Source organism: Hypomesus nipponensis, chromosome 27 (assembly GCF_054491055.1).
Source record: "Hypomesus nipponensis isolate SF chromosome 27, ASM5449105v1, whole genome shotgun sequence".
Lineage (NCBI taxonomy): Eukaryota > Metazoa > Chordata > Actinopteri > Osmeriformes > Osmeridae > Hypomesus > Hypomesus nipponensis.
In genome coordinates, this window is record NC_140387.1 from 13,817,139 (window position 1) to 13,840,984 (window position 23,846).

Genomic DNA, 23,846 nt, shown 5'->3' on the forward strand with positions numbered 1-23,846 from the left:
CTGTAAAGCTTGACACAAAAGACAACCCCAAATGACATTTCCACATGTATGGCAAACTAATTGGCTGCTGGCGGTGTGGAAACAGTGACCATCCACTCAATGCAAACATCCGCCTGTGCACTCTGAAGTATTGACATTTTGCCGGTGTTCAATACAATGGACTGCACAATAAAAGATAAGACAATGAGCCACAACCCCTGTTCTGGCACAGTAGATTTTAGAGGACTTACAATAAAAAAAATCTGGTATTGAGATAACATGACTAAACTAGACAATGCAGGGCTTGTTTTCCACCCCTGCACTTAATTTACTTAGGGTTGGTTTTCCAAGAAGCAGCAGCTTAAAATTTGTCCTAAGGTTTATTAGTGGGTGATGACATGTGGAGGTGTTTACTGAATCTACAGATGACCTTGGGCTCATTGACTGTCTGCTGTGAGACCGGGTTGCGTTCCAGTGCAGGGTGGCTGACTGAAATGGATGTCCTCAATTTTCAGTGAAGAGAATTGTGATTCCAGTTCACAAAGTGAACCATGTTGGGGGAGCATTGACTCTTCATGCCATCAGAAGAGACAATTGATTATTGAGTTAACGAACAATGACCCTGGGCCATTCAGTTTTACATTTCCTGAATTGTATGATCTCTACATTGACACATAGGACAGTCAAGCCACAAAGCCAAGTTATAGTATTTGGAAGGTGTGCTGAAGCAGTGTGCATTATTTATTTTTTCTTAAATGTTGATGCACTTTAAAACAATAATGTTTCACAAAGAATAGTGTATTAAGAAACAGGTGAAACTGAAAAATAGGTTAATCTAGGGGAAGAATAGGTCTGTAACGAGTCACTAGTATGCATCTAGATGATCTTAGGAACCCAGCTCCCTTAAGAGCACACAGTCCCCTAAAGCCTAGTCCTCATACTTCTCATCAGTCAGACACTCCCTCATCCACTTCCCACAGTTGTGCAGAGCTGAGATTCAAACACTTAGGTTGTTGTTCTGTCCCAAGTGTCCGCTTTCAATCTGATGGTAGGAGGATTGCATCTGGAAGCTTTGACAGAATCAAACTAAAATCTAATCCTCCCTTTTCATTTCCAGTCCACTGAGATTAAGCAGCTACAGGGAGCAATGATAACAGGCAAACTGACGTGAAATATTCATCTTAGACCGAGAAGAGACGCAAGTCAGTATTGGCCTTTTTGAGGAATGGCGTCATCACAATAGGTAAATAAATTATGCACAAGCTGCCCGCCTCTGGCATGTATGCCAGGAGGGGGGCCTCAGCATCACTTTGCCTCAGCCATCTGTCCACAAGAGCTCCCTGCCTGTGTTCCTACAATGACTCAGCAGCGTTGCTGGGGTCTGGCGGTGGCAGGTAGACAAGGCTATTGAAGTAGGGGTGGGCGGAGGAAATTAAAGGGGGACAGTATTGTCGGTTGACTCTGAGGGCTGTCAACACCCCACATTTAAGTATTGAGAGGGGCACAGCTGAGAGCCAGGTAAGAGGAGGGGTGTGTTGGGGAAAGAAGTGGAGATACGCACTAAGGGGTGGGCTAAAAGTGAGATAGAGTCTCAGCAAAGATATTTTACTGAGATAGTACAACAGAAAAGTCACACCAATAAAAAAACATTTACATACCTCTAGTACGGATGCCACAATTCTCAATATAAGATTGAACCGTTCGGTATGACAACCACAGTTCAATACGTGCTTGTGAATAGCATTTTCAGTTTTGTGTTTAAATCATTTCCATGCGTTTTATTTATTTATTCTCTCAGAATTAGCTCTATTCGTTTGTGCCCGCGAGTCTACCAGTGAAGGAAAAAAAGAAATCTCACCAGAAGTCTCTATTGGCTCTCTGAAAAGTCTCATGGATGAGACTTATGACAACAAGGAAATATTCTTAGTAATTTTTATGCTGCTCAACAACAAAAACAGATTTTAAAAGTAGCAGAAAGTTGCCAGTTGTCGCTAGTCGGTAAGTTAAAAGTCAAAGTGACAAAGTCGCTTCATTGGCAACCCTGGAGTTTATGTGCTGAGATGAGGAAACGCCTGAAATATTATTGAATCTATTCTTCCCTCTACCTGTGAAATGTCCCCCATGCCTCTGGCTGCAAAACAAGCCCAAAGCATGATCCACCCCTGTGCTTACCAGTTGGAGGTGTTCTTTTCATGACATTCTGCACTTGAGAAACTGGGTTTTTCATTTGCCTTTCTAGCAATCCTAAAGCAATTCTCTCTGAAACGTGTCTTGGTCAAGCCCAATGCAACAATCAGAGCGTCATCTCACATTCCCTTTAAAAGCAGGTGCGCTTGTTCCATGGCGGATTGCTATTATAATGGCTGATTTGCCAGGCGCACGCCAGGAGCGGTTCACAGCCGAGGAGACCAACGTTCTCGTCAGGGCCGTAAAAGACAGAAGTGACATTGTATGGGGATGGGAGAAACCCACCCAAATTAGCTTTGTTAAACAGGTGTGGGAGGAAATTGCCACAATTGTTTCCACAGCTGGCATCCCCAGGACATAGCACCAGTGCCGCAAGCGCTACAACGATGTCAGAAGACGGGGAAAGTGCAAGCTTGCTGACAACAATGGGACACGCTGTATAACTGGAGGTGGATCTGCCTCTACTCAGGACCTGACGCCAGCTGCGTCCACCCTCACCGCTGAAAGCGTGATTTGGGGCTTTGAAATCGGCACCCAACCTGATACACTAGCTGTCTAAGGGACACTTACAAATCAAGATCACATACATAGATTTATCATGAAAATCTATTTAATCATTGTCACTAAAGAAATGTAAGACAGCAATACAGTAAATCAAAACAATGTAATGCAGCTTCGCAGGAAGAAGACCTTGGCCTCGCCAGCAATGCGCACGGGCAAAGCATGCGCCCTTAAAATAGCATCTGAATAACGCGCCACTGACTTTAGATTACGTTTTTCCTGGTCTGTGGCGGAATTGCTTTTTGAAACTGCAAAATAGCACCAGGGAACGATTGCTCCGCTTTTCGCTAAACCGCCCCTGGGAGCGCAAGTTAATTCCCTAATTTACCAACGTGCGTCTGTGGAGGGAAAAGTCCGCTGTGCGTCGGGTGCAAAATAGGAATGATACAGGTGTCGGTGTACAAAGTCAATTGGGCTGGGTGCAAAATAGGGCCCTAAGAGTTACCCCATAAGTCTTTTATCAACTAAATGTCCTCCTACACTTTTGTTAGCAGCCTCAGGGCTTAGAGCCAATGACTCCTGTACTAGTCAAGCAGGTATAACATAATGAAGAGATGAGCTGGCAGTTCAGCCTAAAAAGAAATCCAGTAGCTGATCAGTAGAGCATGACCTGGGGGTAATGCAATGTCGTAAAAGACAGCTGTTGAGACATGCCAGGCGATGTTGATTTTTAAAAAGGTCAAGAAAGTTTGCCAAAGGCCCAGACACAAGACTAGTCTGAAACAAAAACACTTTTTTTTTTTTTTTAGGAGATGGTGACTATACCTGAGGGTAAACCAGTACAGGATAAACTCCATATTTGTTGGGGCTGACAAGGTCACTCCTATATTGAATACCTTTGGCTTATTATTCCTTAAATTGTCAAAACAGACAATTTGGACATGGTTGGACGGTTGATAACATCAAGAGTTTTGACATTTACCATTCTGCTCCAAAGTCCAGGGTGTTCACATTTATGCTGTTTAGTGCCCTTACTTGTTGGCCACATTAAGCAGACTTCCAGATGATCTTAATCAGCTGTCCCTCTCACAGTTAAAAGGCATTGCTAAGGTAATAGGCCTAGGATCTGTACCAAGGGTCTTGGCTTTCCTGGAGAGACAAGACTGGGTCAAAGGTAGTTATCAGATAAAGGCAACAAACAAAAGCTGTATCTAGGCTATTCAATAGTCCTGACTTGACTGAGTAGTATCATACTATTTATTTATAACTAGATTTATTATGCTAAATATAGACAATTAGACAAAATTAATCTATTTATAGATCAATGACAGTGCAACTTCCCTGACGATCTGTATTTCTGAATTTCAGCCAGTCCAAAAAATCTTCAGAACCTTAACCTTTTTCGGAGAAACAGGACAAATCTCGGACATGGCTTTGTACACAATATTTACAGTGCAGCCAAGTGCCATGAAATGAGCTCAGTTTTACGCCAAGTGCTCATGTTTGTGTGTGATTTCATTTGGGAGGGAGCGATCAGGGGAAGAAAATGGTGGATTAAGGGCAACAAGACCTGGTTTGAGAGGATTTGTCTAATGTGCCACCAACAGAAGCAGTCAGAATCTGCAAGTTTGCTCTTTATCCATTCCAAACAATGAGGTTTTACATCTTAAATAATGCATATTGAATCTGTAAACAAAGCTCCTGAATGAAGACTCAAGGCCTAAATGGTTCTTAAGTTAACAAAGAACAAAAATTTATTAAAAAAAGGTTGCTTCAATGCCTACACTGCTTGGAAACCAAAGGGGAACCAGCACGCATTTGCATGCCACTGGAGCGATGCTGACTCATGGAAGTTCCTAATCTGCTTTCTGGGCATCAGTGATGAACAGCTGGAAGGACTGTCGTATATATTCTCTAAAAATGGTCCAGGTCATGTCACTGCTGCCATTATGAAACAACATTAAGGTCTGATGCCTTTGGATAATAATTATAAGGATAGTTTTGCCATAAAGAGGTATAGGTACAGATTCCTGTACTGCCCAGAAAACCCATCAATGACCACACCAGTAATGGAATGTGACCTTTCAGTCTGATGCAGGGACATCACAGATGTAGATTTACATCACCTATATGTCAACCTATTGTTCTGTGCATGGCCTTTTTTTATCTGATAAATAAAAGCTAAACATATAAACAAGAAAAGAGGAGATATTCACAGCTGGGACCACTGGAGTGTGGGAATCATCTTAGAAAGATAATGAGATAAAGGGTTTTAGAGCTATCTGGACCATGACAAGTTTGAAGTTGTGACAAGGGGATTAAGCTTTTAAAAAAGCATGGCCCCATCAAAGTTGTGTCAGCCATGGCGCCTTGGTCTTGAGAAATGATCCTTCCTGTTCTACTTTTCAGGGCTTATTGTATGTGGCTTACAGGAATGCCACAGTCCAACATGTTCCTTCCAAAGTACAGCAAGTAGCCTACAACATTTCTGCCTTATCTGCCTTATTCTGCGTCTGCTAAAAGACTGAATGTTATCATTCCTCAGTTCAAGAGTTTGCAAAAACAGATAATAGAAAATTGATGTCAGAATGCTGCTCAAATACCACCACCTCGACTGTGACACTGTCTGGGTAATGGTGGAGAGTAGGCTACATAAACTAGAGCTGCAACAACGACTCGATTAAAATGTACTATTAAAAGCGTTGACAACGAATTTCATTATAGATTCGTTGTATCGCGCGATTATTACGCCATTAAATATGTCGGAGATGTTTGAGTATTTTTTTTTTTTGTTTAGTTTAGCGTGGAGCGGAGGTAGAGGAAAGACCATCGGAGAGACGTTGAGTAACGTTGTTCCGAAACATGGCGGAGGCTGAGAAATCAGTACTAAATACATCAAAACTGTTAATTGACCGAGGTGAAGTTAGTTTCATATTCGACATTCGGAAGACGCTACTATGCAGCTTCACGTTAGGGACCGGGTGAAAACAACCCATTTCATTTTGAAAAATGTAGACTTTTATAATATTTTTAGGAATATTAAACCTCAAAACGGACACCAGAGTATCTTAACAATGTCTGGTATACTTCCACAGCCTTTACTTTTTTCAATGAAGTTTCAAATAAAATGATAGAAAATCACTAATCTTTGAAATAGCTTAATCCTTAAATCTAAGCTTTTTTTTCAAAATTGTGTCAAAAAAATCTTACATATACACCAGATTTTTTCAATAAAGTCTGGCCTACTTCCACAACCTTTCAAATTTCAATAAAGTTTTAAACAAAACTCAAATAAATTGCTCATCTTGGAAATTAGCATTAAAGCCACACTAATATTAATCACTTTTTCAAAATTGTGTGCCTGTTTGTGCACATTCTGAAGATTTTTTGCACTGTGAATTTGCACTGTCAGTTCTGTTTTTGAATAAAGGGTTGGAAATTCATGCTTATGTTTTGTTATCCGATTCATCGAAAAAAGAAAGACAGATTAATTGATTATTAAAATAATCGTTAGTTGCAGCCCTAACATAAACCCATTAACTGACTGACCACATTTAATGGATTAACAAAAAAAGGGCAGATTGAAATGTAATTGGCTTGAGATTCTCAATATCAAGATTTATTACATGGCTGTTCAGGGGCAACACATCATCGTTCCTGCTTGAAGCTACACAGAGAGTGCTTGAGGAAAAGCTTCATAATTATTGGACTGTAGGAGCCAGGAAACGTGGAGGCGATCAGCAGAGCTATGTGATAGCCAAGTCATGATTATGAGCAACAAGTTGGACACTGGATTGGATACTAACAGAGAAGTGTCTTGCCCCAACATAACTCAGCACAATTTAGAAAAGGTAATCATTTTGACTAATAGCCTTGTTCAAGCTAGTTTGTTAGCACGATTGATTTACCTTTTATTAACAAAATGTGTTACTTAAAAGTATGTTAGGTGCTCTGATGTATAGCACACAAAAAAGCTTCTGGTTTCTCAACAAATTGGCTGTTAAAAAATAAGTCATACAGGATCCAAAGAGTTGTGTGATACAGATATTTGTTTCTACATGTTTTAATAATTTGTTCTGGTTAATGTCAGTAATACTTCTGAAAGACCAGATAAGGAGCAGAGATCATGGGACATAAACCCAGGCAGATGAGCCTTCAATTACTATGATGTTGGCTGCATTAAGGAAAAATTAATCTGTTAGGGCCACACCAGAGGTATATTAGACCAGTGTTTCTCAACTGGTATAACATCATGACCCAGGTGGTATACCACAAGATGGCTATATCAACTAGAGCACCTTTCAAAATAAAAGCATACCATCGGAAGTTCGGTAACTTGATAAAAAATAAGAAATGCTGGAGCCGAAGCACATGTCCGCAACCCACTCCACACCAGCTTGCAACCCACTTTTGGGATCCAGTCTACTGGATTAGACTAAAGGATATTTATAAGGCTATTATATTCAAATGTAGGGCTGTTTTGGCAGCCCCTTTGTCACTGGTCACCCAGACACTCGTCTGGGACAGTTGTTGATTTGCATGAATGCTAAAATGACAATCACACCTTAATGACACACCTCTGGAGAGGTGGTCTCAACAGTTGAAGAGGAAGGTGGACAGAGGAAGACTCTGAAATTATAATTAAAATTATCCTTATTATCATTGTGTTCTTGAAAATAAGGTTCTAAACAGCTTTAAATGTCATGTTTGATATGCTTTTGTTTCTTATTTTATGTATTACATTCTAGTAATCATTGTAATACTGTAACATGTACATGTACAGGGTTTACAGAGTTTGTGCCTGCAGCAGACCAACATGTGTTTAACATATTCCCCTTGTCTTGCAAGGGCACCACTTAGTCTACTGCAGCCTTGATTAATGATCCAATTTGAATTTGTATGCATTAGACAACTTTTCAGTCACATGACCGGTGTCCCCATTTGAGTCAGGTTTGGGTGTATATAGGAAGAAGTTTTACCAATCACCTCGAGTTCTGTTAACGATACAGCTCCGGTGCGTTAGGCGCCTAGTCCTCATTGTGAATACCTTCGTTAACCATTGCTCTGAAGGTATGTTTTGTATTTGATGATATGTCATTATCATTGTATTGATTATCTTGCTATTTAGATAATAAACTATTAATGTGTGCATTTTAAAGTTACTTGTTCTCCTTAAAACGTATCCATCAAGCTACGGCGGTGAAAACTTTGATCTAGTCTGGTTGATGCGGCTAACTGATTATAAACATAGACTTGGAGCAGGTTTTAATTTAAGGCCTCTGAGTCACTTAGTTGATCTCCACGCTCCGAAGGAATTTACCGGAGCCTCTGAGTGATCAATTACATATCCTACTAGGTCTACTATGGTTAAATCCATATTATAGTAAAGATAAACGATTCATTAGTGAACACGCATACTTTAGGGTCGGTGCTCTGATCAAGCAGACGATTTTTACCTACGTCAGAGTTTCATGTCATTAACTGTTTAGCGCTCAAGCTTACAGGTAACACACTTGTGCACATTGTCAAAAATTGGAGTCAGATATTAACGAGTCAATTATCTCCCTGAGAATCTAACCAAAGGTGAATTGTGGTTCCCAAGCCAGGGACAAACACCAAGCGCGTCTCTGGCCTTTCGATTCACAGCCTACACAAATATGTTACTTTGACATGTGAACGTTTACCTAAAATCATCAAACACCATAGGCCTACCCTATTTTATATGCTTACGCTGTTAATAAGTTTGTGGACCATTATCCCATAGCTCAAACAACAATCGTGGCATTCAATACGGAACATTTTAAACAGGTCACAAGGTCTGGACAAATTAAACTAAGTCTGTTGATATGCTGCAGGAGCCAACGCTTCCTAATTCACACCATGGAACCCCGGGCGTACAAGTCAGAGGACATTATCCATGTGGGTGAAGTAACACAAAGAACAGCTTTAGACAACAATGCCAAAGCCATCGAGAGCGTTGTTCAGTGGAGGAAACTGTAGTGCATTACGCCAAGAAGGACATGGCCTCTAGAAGCTGCTGAGAACAATCCAATTTCACAAAAACAGTGTAACATTGTTGAGAAATGGTTGTGTCAAAGTATTGCAATCAGAAGAGGCTGTAATCCTTTGCGTAACCTTTAAAGACAAGGACATTGTTTAGAGTCATGTCAATTTCTTGTGAATACTTAATTCTAAAACTACACACTAACGTTTTCAGAAGATGGTCAACATTTGTGAGAGAGACTCAAACACACTGCATATCAGTGCACTGTTGTGGGGTGTCAGCCTATCCAAGAACAGACTTAACACTTCACCTCTTCATCCAAATATTCCTGGACATGCAGCTGCCATTAAACACTACATCACAGAATAAACTACCTCATGCAGCCCTTACCATGTTCCAAGTTGGCTTTTCTAAACAGGCAGCTTTGTTGGGTTATGTTTTATACATGACCCTTATTGAGGAACGGAGCCAGCACCATATTTAAACAGGAAATGAGCATTTTCCCTCATTCCTCTCTAATAACCTCCAACCACCTCATAATGTTTCACCTTGAGCAGGGGTGATACCATCTTGCAGGGGTCAAGCCATCTTGACTTCCCATTCATAATGGGACCTTTGTCTAATAGAGAGAAATTAGAAGTCAACACATCCCAGGTCCACCTTGGTGACAAATGCACTTTCCACAAAATGAAGGTAAAGCTCTAGGAAGGATAACCGATACATGTTTAGAGGTCAGTTTAATGTTATACTGGTCGCTGCTACTTCCCCCCTTTGCTGGACAGCACAACATCAAAGCAAAATGATTCATAACCAGAAGGAAAATGAATTGTCCAAGGAGCGACTGTGCAAGCATCATGGATCGATTAGTAGAGTGGCTTTGGTAAAGCTACCAACACCAGGCAACCAATGTCTCTCTCCATGTTGTGACGTAGTGACACACCACATTGAGGTGGGAAATGGCCAGACTTCCTGTGTCTGTTTATTTTCAGCCACCCACATGGCATACACACAGTCTGAGGGACTATATGTATGCGTGTGCCTTGGTTATGGCTTATTTGTGTCAAATTGCAGCATCAAGACATGCAAGATGTCGTGCCATGGTCAACCATACACCAAATGCATCCCAGATGCACTGCAAAAATAAAGTCTTGTGATGGGTTTGTCAATGGAAACCACATGCCAGAGTGGCGTGTGCGCTGTCTGGTATTAGAGTGATTGACTGGAGGATCCAGAGAAGAGTGTGCAAACAGACTACAAGGAGCCATTAGGTCCAATTTACAACATAGCATACTTCTTTATGAGCTGGTCTCCCTAAAATGAATGAAGTCACAGTCGTTTTATTTCGCAAAAGTAACTCTTAATGGTCGAGATGATCAACACTGTGCCGTCACTCAACCAACCCTGGCAAAGTAGACTCTTAGTGGTTAACCTAAACACGGCTGGGACATGTGGCTCCAAGTGCAACATTGCATAATTTGATCTAAGAGGAGTCACACATGGTAAACCACACACACACACACACACACACACACACACACACACACACAAAGCTGCTGGTAATCCAGCAGTGGTCTATTGAGTATGTGGGTGAATAAAACAAGATCACAGAGCCGATATGAAGACAAAGGAGACCATATACACAAGCAGTAGTCAGCTGCTGCAACAGGAAACAGACAGCATCATGACAATTGGCCAATCGTTCATTTATATGGTAAGACCATTGTTTATGGGCTCACATGACATTTGTGTGAATGCAGAGGGATCGTTAGGGAAAGGACACACATGGCAAAGAGATTAAGTGTACAAAAAGGAAAAAAAGGTCAAGGCCCTACTCAAAATGTAAAGGGATACCTCACAGCGGATTTACGGTCTATAAAATTAAACCAACATTTCAGAGTAACTGCAAAAAAACATACAAAAAGGTGTACAAATGTGCATTGATAGTTTGCTCAACTGTCGTTTTGCTCTCATTCCTGACTTTAGAATTTTGTATTTATTTGATTCTGTTGATTTGCTATTCTCTGAGTGCTGAAAGATGGAAGATAGTCAGACTAACTTTTCCCCAGCAGTTGGACAACCTTGCTTAGAAACAAGTCCTTCTTTGTTGCCCTGTACTCACTCATCATCGGTTTCAGTGTCGTTTCAGTGTCCGAGTAGTAACTGAACACAATTCAAAAGGCAAAAAAAACAACACTAAGCCTGGCCATTTCAATTTTAGAAGTACATTTTCTTAAGCAGCCTCAGTTCAACAATTGGGTACTGGAATCATGGGAGATGAATAATGAATCAAGTTAATGTAAAATGGGAGTGATCACTGTGACATCTGATCGGTCTCACAGACCTAGACTTGGGGGCAAAAAGAAAAGTATATTGAAAAGCCATATTTGAAAGTGACCGAAGGAACCGAAGGATATGTGCTATAGCTTTAGGAGTTAAACATTTAGACAAATGTACAATGGATTCAGTGAATTTCCATATCCTCAAAACATGTGACTAGGGGCTCATTTGCTTTGTCCCTTAAGACATAAATCACTGTTAATATGGCTATGGGTAGATAAGAGACATCTTTAGGGTAATCAAGATATGCTGATCAGTGTTCATTTCACTTGCTACAATTCAGTATAATTTGGATTGATCATTGCTCATTTGCAGTATAATTTAAACCTTAAGTTTACATAATTTCTTAAATTTGCTTAATGTCCTTCAGAGTCCTTCACAGGGAACTCTAAAGAGGGAACTGTGAAGTCATTTGACATAAAGTGGCACTCAGATGTGGTGACAAGAAACATGTGCTATACACACAACAACTTACAAGTCACTGCCAAATGGCTTGTGTGTTGCCTACGTTACACCAGACATTTCTGATATTGAGACAAAGGCCGTCCTTTTCTTTCTCTAGCCTTCCCTCTTTCTGCCCCACTCCAGTTGCAGTTTAGGGCAGAAGGACTGTGCTTGCCTCAGTTCCTGTTTCCTGTTCACAATCTTTGACACAGCCAACAAAGAAAAGAAAGGACAGAGTGTGTGTGTGTGTGTATGAGTGAGTGAGGAAAATAAACACAAGTCCACGTGGAGTTGGCTAAAACAAGAACTCTGCACAAAGATTTCTTTGTTGCAAACTAACTTCACAACAGCTTCCCTTTTAATAAAATTGTGCAATAGCTTTACCTCATAACCAGTTTATTTCCTTATAAACTATTACAAGTAATCCACATGCCAACATTCAATGAATAATCCTTCTTTGAGAATGGAGGGATTGATTCAGTGGTTTGAAAAGCAAAGCATGTCAAATTCAAAAGTCCCAAGAAATACAACATACTTCAACTTGTGGAACCTGACTGTGCGTGTAATGAACAAATACCAATGGAATGTAGTCTAAGAGAACAAAAACAATGGGGTCAACGTAGAGAAATATTTGGACAAGAGTGTTGAATCCAAACGTAACATTGGGCTTGTTATGGTTACAGTCAAGGTTGTAGACACTGTAGAATTACGCGAGTGCGTGCTTCTTAATTATATGATCTTTTTATGCGCTGATGTTGAGCCAACCATTCTGTGCCACCCCTTCTGTGGAAACAAAATCACCTCAACAGTTGTACTGATGAAAGAAAGTTGTACGCTTCAATGTGAATAGTTTAGTAGCAAGTGGGAAAGAAAGGAATCTTCAGTATCAAACAGTAAACCATACATTCTGAACCCGATATCAGATTCGCCGTTCATACCATGGCATACACCAGATGATAATGTTCCATTTCTACAAGCAAGGCTACTCAAGCACCATATGATGCTACGCATTATTGGTATCTACGCCACCAACAGATGGTAGCTGATATCCCCAGCTACTGTTGAGAGAGTAGACTAAAACTTTGAGGGTATGACCTCAAACTTAATGAGCACCCATCCTTCTAAATAAACTACAGTGGAATAAGTCATACAAACTTTCTCTGACTTATCTAGTGGACTTCCACAGATACTGCATAACCTAACTAGCACCGCGGGCTTGTGGGATTCCCAAATTACAGCAATACAGGTGTAATTCGGGAATCCCACAAGCCCGCGGAACTACATTTACATTTAGTAATTTAGCAGAAGCTCTTATCCAGAGCGACTTACAGTAAATACAGGGACATTCCCTCCGAGGCAAGTAGGGTGAAGTACCTTGCCCAAGGACACAACGTCATTTGACACAGCCAGGAATCGAACCAACAAGCCTCTGATTAATAGTCCGACTCCCTAACCGCTCAGCCATCTGATCCCACATCCCACTAGTTAGGTCAGAGAGAATCCTTAGGCAGGCCACCGTAGCCTTTTCAATGCAGGAAAAACCCTGTACAAGGATAAACTAGTTTAATCAGAAAATACAACCTTCATCATGGAAATATCTAGCATTCATGCAAGAAGAAAGTCAAGTTAAACTTCCGGACTTTCTAACTCCTTGCCAACGTCTGCAATTATTGTGTCAACTTCTGCTTCTGAATATGATGGTGAGTTTGTGAAGACAGACAGTCCTTAAAACTATAGCACATTTGCGGAAACGGCTAAGGAAAAAGAATTGCAACATTTTCCAAGTCAACAGAGCCAAAACTGTGACTATGGAGACAAGTATAATCTAACCGCATTAAAAAGTAATCAGGTATCGAACAAGGATAGGTTACAAGTATGGACCTAAGGAAACAGCTGGCAGGCTTCATTGTCACATCAAGCACCTCCTGTTAATTCATCCTCTGCAATCCTCTCTCACTGAAAGGGCCACAGGAGACAACCTGTTGACAACAGCCCTCTGCACCATGCTGCTGTCACTACGAACTACGCCCTCCCCAAGAGACTGGCATCTCCATGGAGACCAGGAGCACATAGCGTCATGAAGAAGGCTGACCCTGTGTGTGCCATCAGAACACATCTGCCATGGCACACAGCATTATAAAGTAGGCCAACTGAATAATTGTTCCCTCTACATGTTTAAATTAAATAAGTAGTAGAGATATAGCTGGAGGGCAAAGGAAACACTGGCAGACTGCGTGACTTTACAAAATTACAAAGGCATCGCAACTTGTAATATTGATGACAATACAGTAACACTTGATCACACGAATTTCAGTGAAAGTGGAGCTTCATGGAATCTCCATTGGGGCATGACACTTAGGGTTGTTCTGTTGATCTATGGAAACATTTCTAGGAGAAGTTTGCTTGGCTGAGCAAAACTTTTAATCATAGCCCTTCACTAATGAGGGGATCCATCTACATAACTCAGAAGAAAGGAGGAAATGAAGGAGAAAAAAAAAGACAAAAGAAATGGGGAACTACTGCCATTATGCATTCCTTCGAACGTATAGGACCTTCTGACATGCATTTCGAAAGACTAATTACCTAATTGCTCAGTAAAACCCATGTCACACATTGTCCCTCCAAATTATGTTTTAGATTTTGGGGTATGACAGTTACGACTTCATGTTTATGTATGGATTCTGCAATTCTGTAATGAGGAAATACAGTGGCCCAATACAAGGGCCCTATAAATCTTAATTATAGTGATAATCTCAAGTGGTGGAATTGGGACATAGAACTCCCAATAGTGCTTTCCCTCAATAAATTACATTTTGACTGGCTGCATTAGACACCTATTCCTACTTCTGTTACATAAACACAGTTGTGTCCCAAACCAAGCAATGAGGGATGCAAGTTGGGAGTTTGCTATGGCTGGTCTGTTAGGACTCAACTCTCAACTCCAATGGTGGTAGCAGTGGGATAAGACATCAATATTTCAGCACAATCTGCTTCTGCTTGGCTGCCCACTGCAGAATAAATTTGCCCTGTCAGGGTTTCCTCTCTGGTTGGTCAATACAGGGCTGGGGCACACTGCTGCTGTAGTTGCTGCTGTCGGCTTTAGGACCCAATGGGAGTTGCGCAGCCCTAGGTCGCCATCATCCAAAGTGCCAGCCTTGTCGCATCTCCCTTGGATTACATCACTGCCGGTAAAAATGTATGCTGCCATTTTCTAGTTTTTCCAATTTCATTAAAGACCACCGCTTGCATCACTGAAAAGTTTGTGAAGTGGAACTGTGCCAGAGAAAGTCTGGTCAGTTCTGGTTGAAGCCAGGTAACTTTCCAATATGTTATAAACTCAATTTTAACAGCCCTAACAATGGCTAATTGGTTCACTCATTGATTGCTTGGTAAAATGTCCACAGGCAAAAGGTCGATAGATACAGTGGAATTTCCATTCCGTGTTCAATCTGTGTGCTACGCTGAACGCAATAGAAAAATAGATAACTACACAGGGATGAGAAACCATGACCTTCAGACAGCCCACAACCAACTTGGCACAGGCCAATGTATGGACGCTTACAATATTGAACAGAAAGGTGGTAGCCTGCGTAAAAACAACAAATAACTTACAACAAATTGCTTCACGATTATTCGCAGTGTTTCACTCAACACACACACACACACACAATTAGGGCTGGGCGATAAAACAAATCTTGACAATTTTCACAAAATCGTCCATAATAGCGATGATACATTTAGGGAACTTGTTTTCGATACAATTATTTCAGACTAATTTCAGACTGTTTTCCTCCATCTACAAAAAATTATACAAAGAGACAGACATGCAGTAGGGAAACAAAACATGTGGTTGACACGTTTATGGCCCTTCACCCACACTACAACTCAGAAGGACTACCTGTGTGGTAGGGATGGGCGATATGGCCCAAAATCCATGGTGCAGCCTCTTGCGATAACGATCTATATATCACAATATGTAAATTATAATAGAACCATTTCAGAACAGGTTACATAGACCACAGTGTTTCCCACACAGAGTAATTTGTGGCGATGCGCCACAGAATCAACACAGGCCACCACATATTGCGTTTCGTCATCGTGTTCGTTCAACAGCATTTCCTTTCCCTGCTCTCCCTCCGTCTCTCTGTCACTCACGCGTCTCTTACATATACGCACATGCAGTCATAACGTCAGCACACGCTAGCAACAACGGTAAGCATTGTCAACGAGCCTTCAGCATTAGTAGGCTACCGTAGCTACAAGTCTAGGAAAGTTGGTGACTTTTCGCTAGGTACCTACGAACATGTCTTCATCTGCTAAACAAGCGGGTTCCACATCGTTCTTTTGGTGAGCTGTCTCACGAGCCCCACTTACCCGGCGTCATGGAGCCGACCAAATACTTATTTAGCAATAGCGTTGCTACCTGCATGCACAAATTGTTTACAATATTTTGAGGTTTCAACCAGTACTGCTCAAGCAGAAAAACAGGGTCAGGGAGAGAAATAGATAGATTAGTTAGCCTTTTAAGAAAGAGTAGGAGAGGATGTAATACATATATCGATTTATTTGTAATCGTATCGTTTATATCGCCCATTCCTTCTGTGTGGTATGGAACGCCATATTGCCCAAAACCGACAACACATTGCTGTCCTATCACAGCCGTTTTAAACGTTTTAAGACGTTTGGACCGTCTATGCTTCCATGGTTATTTTATGATTGGCCAGACTCGCACACGATAACCCTGACATGAGTTGTGTTTATTCTGACACCTTCAGTTTTGCTAATGCTCAAATCCAAACAGTACGATTAAAATATTGGCCTCTATTGACAGACTGCACTACTATTGTTGAAGAAAGTGTTTGAGTCTGTCTCTTCACTAACGGAGTGACTAAGTTCAGTTGAGAAACAGCGCTTGATTAATTTGAATTGTATTTATTTAATTACAGGTGTTATTGTATTCATCTTATATTAATGCAATAAAATGCACAAATTAACTCATTAAAAAGTACAAGTACATACTTGATTGATTCCAAGCACACTAAATTATATAAATAGATCATATAAAGTAGGACATTTTATTGAAACTCATGACTGACGTAAATGCAGAAAACCACAGGAAGCAGAAAATCTCTGACTTGACGGCTGTTTCCAACTCCTCCCCCGACTGCAAGTGGCCCCTCGCCAATCTGTCCATCCAGCAACAGTCAATGTCAAACACACCCATTGTCTGACACGTTGAGTTGTCACCGATTGTCACGGTGACACAAGCCATGATGTTCTTGTGAGAAAGGCAGAAAAGTCAGGCACTGCATTGACTTCACTGCAACGGTGCTCTTGCCAACACAAGCAACAGCATGATGGGAAATAACTTATGATATCTGACTATCCCAACTTTATTGCTGGATTTTTTACTCTTCCCCCCAACTGCTACCGCCTACGTTCAAGGCTGGTTACGTTGGATCCCGAACATTCCTAATGAGAGGGAGCAAAACTAAGAAATTGTCTCCAAAATACGGCTGAGCGATATGTCCAAAAAAGGCTAGGCCTATTTGTCACCATTTTTTTTTTTTATATCGACCAAATTATTAACTCGATTTATACTCAAACATAATAGCCTAATCTCAAAAAAATTTTAAGAAAATTCTTCTTTGGACAGAACCCTAAAGAAATCCAAAGGGTAATCATAAGAAATAATTTGAAGTATATTAATAACCTAACAGAACAAACAAGTGACAAACATTACACATAATCTTAACTTCTGCACTTTGTTGACAAGTTATTTTGATTAAACATACTCGTAAGCTTGTCAACAAAGCTGTATTGTACTTTGTTGTTCTCAATTTTGACTGCAAATTATTTAATGGGCTATAGGTCTTCCTGAATACTAATCATATGCATCAATTTTGACACTGAAAAATATTAGTTAATTCATTATCAACATCAATCAATACAATTTTGCCATATCACCCAGCTTTACAATATATTACATACAGCACTTGCTGAAGTCTAGAAGGCTGTTTTTCTACAATACTGAAAGATTTAACTAAGTAGTACACTTGTCACTAAAGTTGGGTTTGTATATGCTTTGAGACACGACAATTCAATTATAAAAAATATGTTAGCTGGACTGCTGAATCACAGTGAATGCCACCACTTAAGAGTATAGCTCAGACGTCCCATACCTTTCAATTCCAATACTGTCCTGCATGAATGCATGACCTTGAATCAATGCCAGGCCACTTCTCATAAAAAATGTATAGCATGTCAACCATTAGACAGCCAAGTTGGAAGTTCTCAGCTTAAGCTTCAACTTGTAATGACAAAGTCTTGTTGTAACATCTAACGTTTAGGACTAAAATTAAAATGATTTCTCAAAGGACATTTTCCTAGTGTCCGGTTACTGACATCTGCTTGTGTACAGTGCCACACATGCAGCCAAAAATGGCATGCTCTTGTGTGCAGCATGACCGCGGTGCAGGGTGCATGCTTAACTTAACCATGTGCAAAAAAAAAAAACATTTCCCTTCCTTCCCGAACTCCAAGAGCATTCAACGGAATTGGTGAAAGAAAGACGGTGGACACCTTGTTTCAATAATCCAATAGAATTTGGGTTATAGAGCGAGGGTACGCGTCCTTCTAAAAGTCTTCAAAAACAACCACTATTAACTTTGTTATTAATCTTATGAGAACCATGTTGTACATCAAAAGGCCACCCACAGATTGAACGCTATAGTACAATGCTGTAAACTGAGAAGGGAGGTGACAATATGGGAGGCCACTGAAGATGTGGAGTTTAATCAATTCTGTAGTAATACAGGCAAGATTACACAACTGGGTAAGTGATAGCTCTTTGTGAATTAAACAGGAACACTAGAACTCAATTGTGTTTCAAGACAAGAATGAAGCTATGGCCTGGATGGATACGACTAGGTATGGCAGGCAATAACCTTGACTACCCTCAAATGGGGATGAAAAACCACGTTAAGTCAAAATGGTACACAGTCTTTAGATGTTGTCATTCATCTTGCAAAAAGTTTGCGAGATGAGTGATACTGGGGGCTTCAGGTTTGCATTTCAACGCGCATGGTCTCAGTGCGGTTAAAATACCTTGGACTTGACACTTGGGTTAGGGTTAGTTTGTGTCATTCAAGCTTCAAATAAAAAGTTGATTTAAATATAGTTTCTGACCAAAGGAAAGCATGGCATCATTGACAAAGCAATTAGAGCCACCAATTGTTTGTCATTCAGGATGAAGGAGATAACACCAGACAGTAATGGCAAAAAGACTACAAAAACACTTCACATTTAGAATCCTTCAGATCTACGTGCACGCGTGGTTTTAGACGAGTTTTACATTCTTTCAAGGCAAGAAAATAGATTTAGAAAGATTTAGGCCAAATCAAATTTCGAACCTCAACCATTCTCTTTAAAATTCACAAGCAGATCATTTCCTAGTCTTTGTGAAAACTGTACCTCATTTGTGTGAGCTGAAGTTTCTGTTCAGCGCTGCGTAAAATCAGATCTTCAAACCTACCATGAATAGTCTTTTTTGTGCTCTGTGCCATTACACCTATCCATGTGAGTATCTATCGAATCACACAGCTCATCCTCCTGACAGACATTCCGACCAACAATGTCGCTACATAATAAGCAGCCCAGCTATCGATACCCAAATCAATACCAAGACAAAAAAAATACTTGGCAAATAAGAATGGATTGGAAGGATGAATCAGAGAGCTAGTTAGAGACACCTCACGAGCTTGTCAGTGTTGTTTCTGTGGTGGCGGTTTGCACTACAGGCTACTGCACCACGCGTGCCATGTCCCATCCCCTATTCCAAAGCATTTGTTGCTTACCTTGTCAAGCTCGTCGTGCAGCTCTGAAAGGGTGGGTCTTATCAGCTTTTCCCCCAGTGGCGCCGCTGTCTGCCGGTAGAAATCGATGTTCGGAACTGCATCGATGGTGTTGTGCCCAAAAGTCCTCAGGTAATAGGTGTTCGTATGGGTGTCGTAGTGATAGTGATGCTGGCCTCCTGTTGAAGAATGCAGACTTCCCTCGCTCATCACAGTGTCACCATTCTGAAAGCCTTCGGCGGGCACTGCATCTGGGGGGCTCTCTGCTGCACTCGGATCGGCAAAGTTCACCACCCGAAATCGGCCTTTTGCCTCCTCGCCGCCTGCCGCTGGCTCTGAGCCCTTTGGTACGGGAGTGGCTTTATCGCCAGATGTAAGCGTGGATGCATCAGAGTTGGGTGATTTGTCATCCGCGGCGGCGCTTGCAGCTTCAGCCACAATATCCACTTGGAAGCGACTCTGGCTAGGTGTCGGACCAGCAGGCTTCAAGCCCGCATCCACTGTCAGACCCTCGTTTTCAGGCGCGAGAGTCTCTCCCAGAGCGGGAGGCTCTGAGGATGGCGCTGACATGGCAAATATTACCGGTGTATGGACAAGCTCTGAGTAGCAAAATGTTCGGCACAACTCGTGTGCAATATAAAACTACACCGTTTCTGTAGCCAAGTTCTTCCCTGACATAAGTGGTCAGTTTAAACGGTACAAAGAAGCGTTCTAAGAGTAAGCCAGTTTGGCTCCCTAATAAGCGCAGTATGTGATTCCTATTAAGGAAAAGGCGAACGTTGTGCTGCCTCTCAAATAGGTGGCAAAATCACTAGACGCGGAGAGCGACAATGGAGAATGATCGCCTCGCCACAAGCTCAGTGTGGAAAAGACATAAACTTTCTGTCCTTGTTTAAAGCTAATAGACAAGATAAGAACACCACGAGACAACTCCTCGTCCACTTACTAGAAGCTCACTCGAAGGAACCCGATTAAATTCCGTGTTCTGGTGTTTCCGTGCTTTTGAGAGTAGGATGCTGTATCGACCTTGCCGCAACTCCTCCTAGTCTCTCACTGATAATCTCGCTGCTATATACACTGCAGTAGGCATCACAGTAGGGGTGGGTTCCAAACGATTGTGAACCTCGCGAGAGTTCAGGATTTTCTTCTTTACTGAAAAGGGAGGAAGGCTTTATTGCTAATAATATGGATACACATTTTACGTGTTACATTTACAGGTTAGTCATTTATAATACTCTTTATCCAAAATTACATTGTATAGAGGACTATGTGTTCCAGTCATCGTCAGCAAAGTATTTAATAAGAACGCATGATATCGACAGTAACTGTAAGTAGTGTAAGTAAGTGTGCTGGATCACAGATAAATGCATATTAAATGAAGGGTAGAACGTCCGCGAGGCGTGGCGGCTTTTTTTCTCATGCGCACATACTGTACAAAAGTTGAAGTAATATTAGGTTACATGTTCGAAATGTCAGTGGGGGAGGAGCCCTGGATAAACTAGCACAGCTGTCAAGTGTAGTGACTTGACAGAAAAAAGAAGAGGTCAAATAATACTGACTCAAACTTGTAAACACATACACATTTTGACAACAGCTGAATTGGTATTGCAGAAGTTTGCTTTCCTAAACTTTGTAATAAAATGCATTATTTGCATGTTTATACACTGTAGGCAATAATAAATAATCAATACTAATCCATCCAAGTTAGCACTTGTGAACCTAAATAAATGTCCAAATGTTTATTGACAGTAAAATTTGACTTTGAAATAAGGTAGAAAATAGATCAAATGTCATATTACATTTTGCCGACGGTCTTATCCAGAACGACTTCCAGTAAGTACAAACTTCTGATTACTTGCCCCATTTTCCTAACCGCTCAACCACCTGACTCCAACTTCAAACAAACTTTCTGACAGCATAGATTATTTGCCATATTAAACATTTATGAAAAGAGGGATCTTTGAACAATCATTTATAATGCATTGATTGCAGTTACACCACACTTGGTCAGATACATAAACCGATACACTTGTTTAATAGATTATGAATCCTTTTTAACTACTTCATTAACCACAGATAATGTTCCTGTGCCTTGCAACATTTTTTCCAAAAGTAAGCATAGTAGACTTTATATAATGTAAGGAAAATATAATGTGTCTAAATTAAAACTAATCTTACCAGCTCATTAGAATCCTGAGTGAAATGCAAGGTGATGTTGAGAAGATCTATGTGATTACAAACTGACAGTGGATGTCTGGATATTGGCCAGGTGAAGAGTCAAATGTCAATTTTTTGTTTACATCTATAGCAGAAAATGTCCCATGCCTGATTAGGATAAACCCACATTTGTTGGAGACATTCCAGGTCTCTTTCCACTTGTGTCTGTTTTTAAGTTCAGCAAAAACTATCCAGATTTATTGTAAATGACAGATCTAATCTTAGTTGTTTGTGGCTGTGAATAAATTCACGTGACAACAAGATCCAATTGATTCTCACGGTGTTCCTTCAGATGAAGGATACTATGTCTTCAGAGGTCCTTCTTTAAAAAGCATGACAATGTAAATATAATGACGTATATATCATTATATCAAAGCAAGAATCATCTTTAGTTCAGCAAATCTTTGCCCTAACGGAAAGGCTACACCAACCCGAAAGTTACTGCAGCTCACTATCCATCTCCTCTCGGTTTCCTGTAAAATACCAAACTGAATTGACACCAACCACACTTTCACACCTACTCACATGGGGGGTGCTGTTGAAACATCTCGCCTAGGGCGGCGAAGGTGCCTGCGCCGGCCCTGCGTATTATCCCTGCTTCTGTTCACACTAAATTTACAGTAGATGGCACAATTTAGAAAGACTAGCTAGCTAAATGCAACAGCCCCTCTGAAGGTTTATAGGACTGTTAATGTTTGTATTTTAATTGTGTTCATGTTTAATTGTGTTAATGTTTTCTTGCTGTACCAATTTTTTTGAATAATATTTGTGTTTCAAGACAAGGCTAAGAACTAACTAGTTAAGTAATAACTGTATAATAACTGAGTTTACATGGAAATTGATGGCTGATGCAATTAGTCTATGTAGTTACCACCCATAACAGAGCCTAAGTAAGCAAAATGTTGACTTTAAAATGTAAAATGTATCTATTACTAGATGTTAAAAACGTATATTTTATATTTTTTACGCATTGCACTCTGATCCAACCTAAAGTACATTTGACTTTTCTTATCCATGTAGTCTAAAGAAATGTGGCATAGCTATGTATACCATACCATACCAACAAATACTACCAGGTTGGCAACTGCATGCCATAAAATATCTCTATCAAAGCCATTGTGATGCTATGATGAAACAAACAATGAATTGTGGAAAATGTTGCGGTCAATTAGGGTAATCTAGACATAGCTTTCTCTTTCACTCTGCTGGTTACAATGACACATCAGTTATCATACCTCTCTCACATTCCCAAAAAATAATTGTCACCTCTTGTTTAGTAGTCACAGCTTGTCTCCACCACAGGAGACCAACTCGCTCCCACATGAATGCCTGAAGTACTTTCCTTTTCTTTTACTTTAACGTATACAGAAAATATGAAAAAAGGCACTTGCAATAGTTAAAACATTAACATGGCTTTAAGTATTACCACAGAGTACAGAATACATGATTACAACTCTAGCCTACCTACAATTACTGTACCACTTTCTGGAAGAATGAAAACTAACTTGGGACTTGACAATATAATTTATATCTCCATGATGTTTATGGCAATTGAAGCTTCTATATTCTAGAACCTAGTTGTTTTAGGAGACTCCATTTAGAGAAAGGCTCCTTTGATGGAGTCACTGAAGAGGGGCACAGCCCCTTCGCGGGATGATGGATGAGAGGCAGCAGGTACAAAAGAACATTGCCACTGGGATTTAACAGGTCATTGCTTGTCTCCTGTCCTTTCCCACAATTAACTGACTTCTCTTGGAGCCAAAAAGAGTCATAGAGATGATCCATCCTGGCCTAGAGAAAAGAGACCCACGTGGACTAAACTTGTCTTGTGGCTGAAAGAAGAATCCACCTGCAAAAAAGCAAGTGTGCTTGAGAGGTTTGAGTAAGTATTAACAGGTGCCAAACATCAAAACATAATTTTTTGCAACAATCTGTCAGTGAAACAACATTATGCCCCGGTATTGTATTTGTTCTGAGACTAAAATGTACTAGCAAAAACCCTAATGTACTGGTAAGTTATGCCAACTGTGAATTATAACTTAATGACTTAGCTGGATGTACTTTGACTTTGCTTAGATAATCAATTTGGTTTATAACAAAAGTAGATAAATTATTTATCTGCTTATCAAATCTGATACAAAACTGTACACTTTGAAAAGCTGCTATTGAAGTTGGAAAAGTACAAATGGAGGTGGGAATATTGGTCAAAGCAGAGATGCTCTGCTAAAGTTGAAACAAATTCCATTATTAGTGATACAGGCTGTACAGCTTAATAAACATCTTTAATCTTTGTCTGTAACACTTTCATAATGCATAGAAAAGTC

The 23,846-nt window shown here is 40.5% G+C and overlaps 1 protein-coding gene across 2 annotated transcripts in view; it reads right to left on the reverse strand.

Annotated features, from left to right (window-relative positions):
* Positions 1–20,378, reverse strand: part of slc12a2 (solute carrier family 12 member 2) — a 61,658-nt gene extending 41,280 nt beyond the window's left edge. The window contains exon 1 of one of the 2 annotated variants that reach the window (XM_084693718.1): positions 19,309–20,378. In XM_084693718.1, coding sequence (XP_084549844.1) covers positions 19,309–19,875 — 567 coding nt within the window. In that variant the 5' untranslated portion in view covers positions 19,876–20,378. The remainder of the gene's footprint in view (positions 1–19,308) is intronic. The other variant, XM_084693717.1, reaches the window with a different exon arrangement.
* Positions 20,379–23,846: the final 3,468 nt, after the last annotated feature.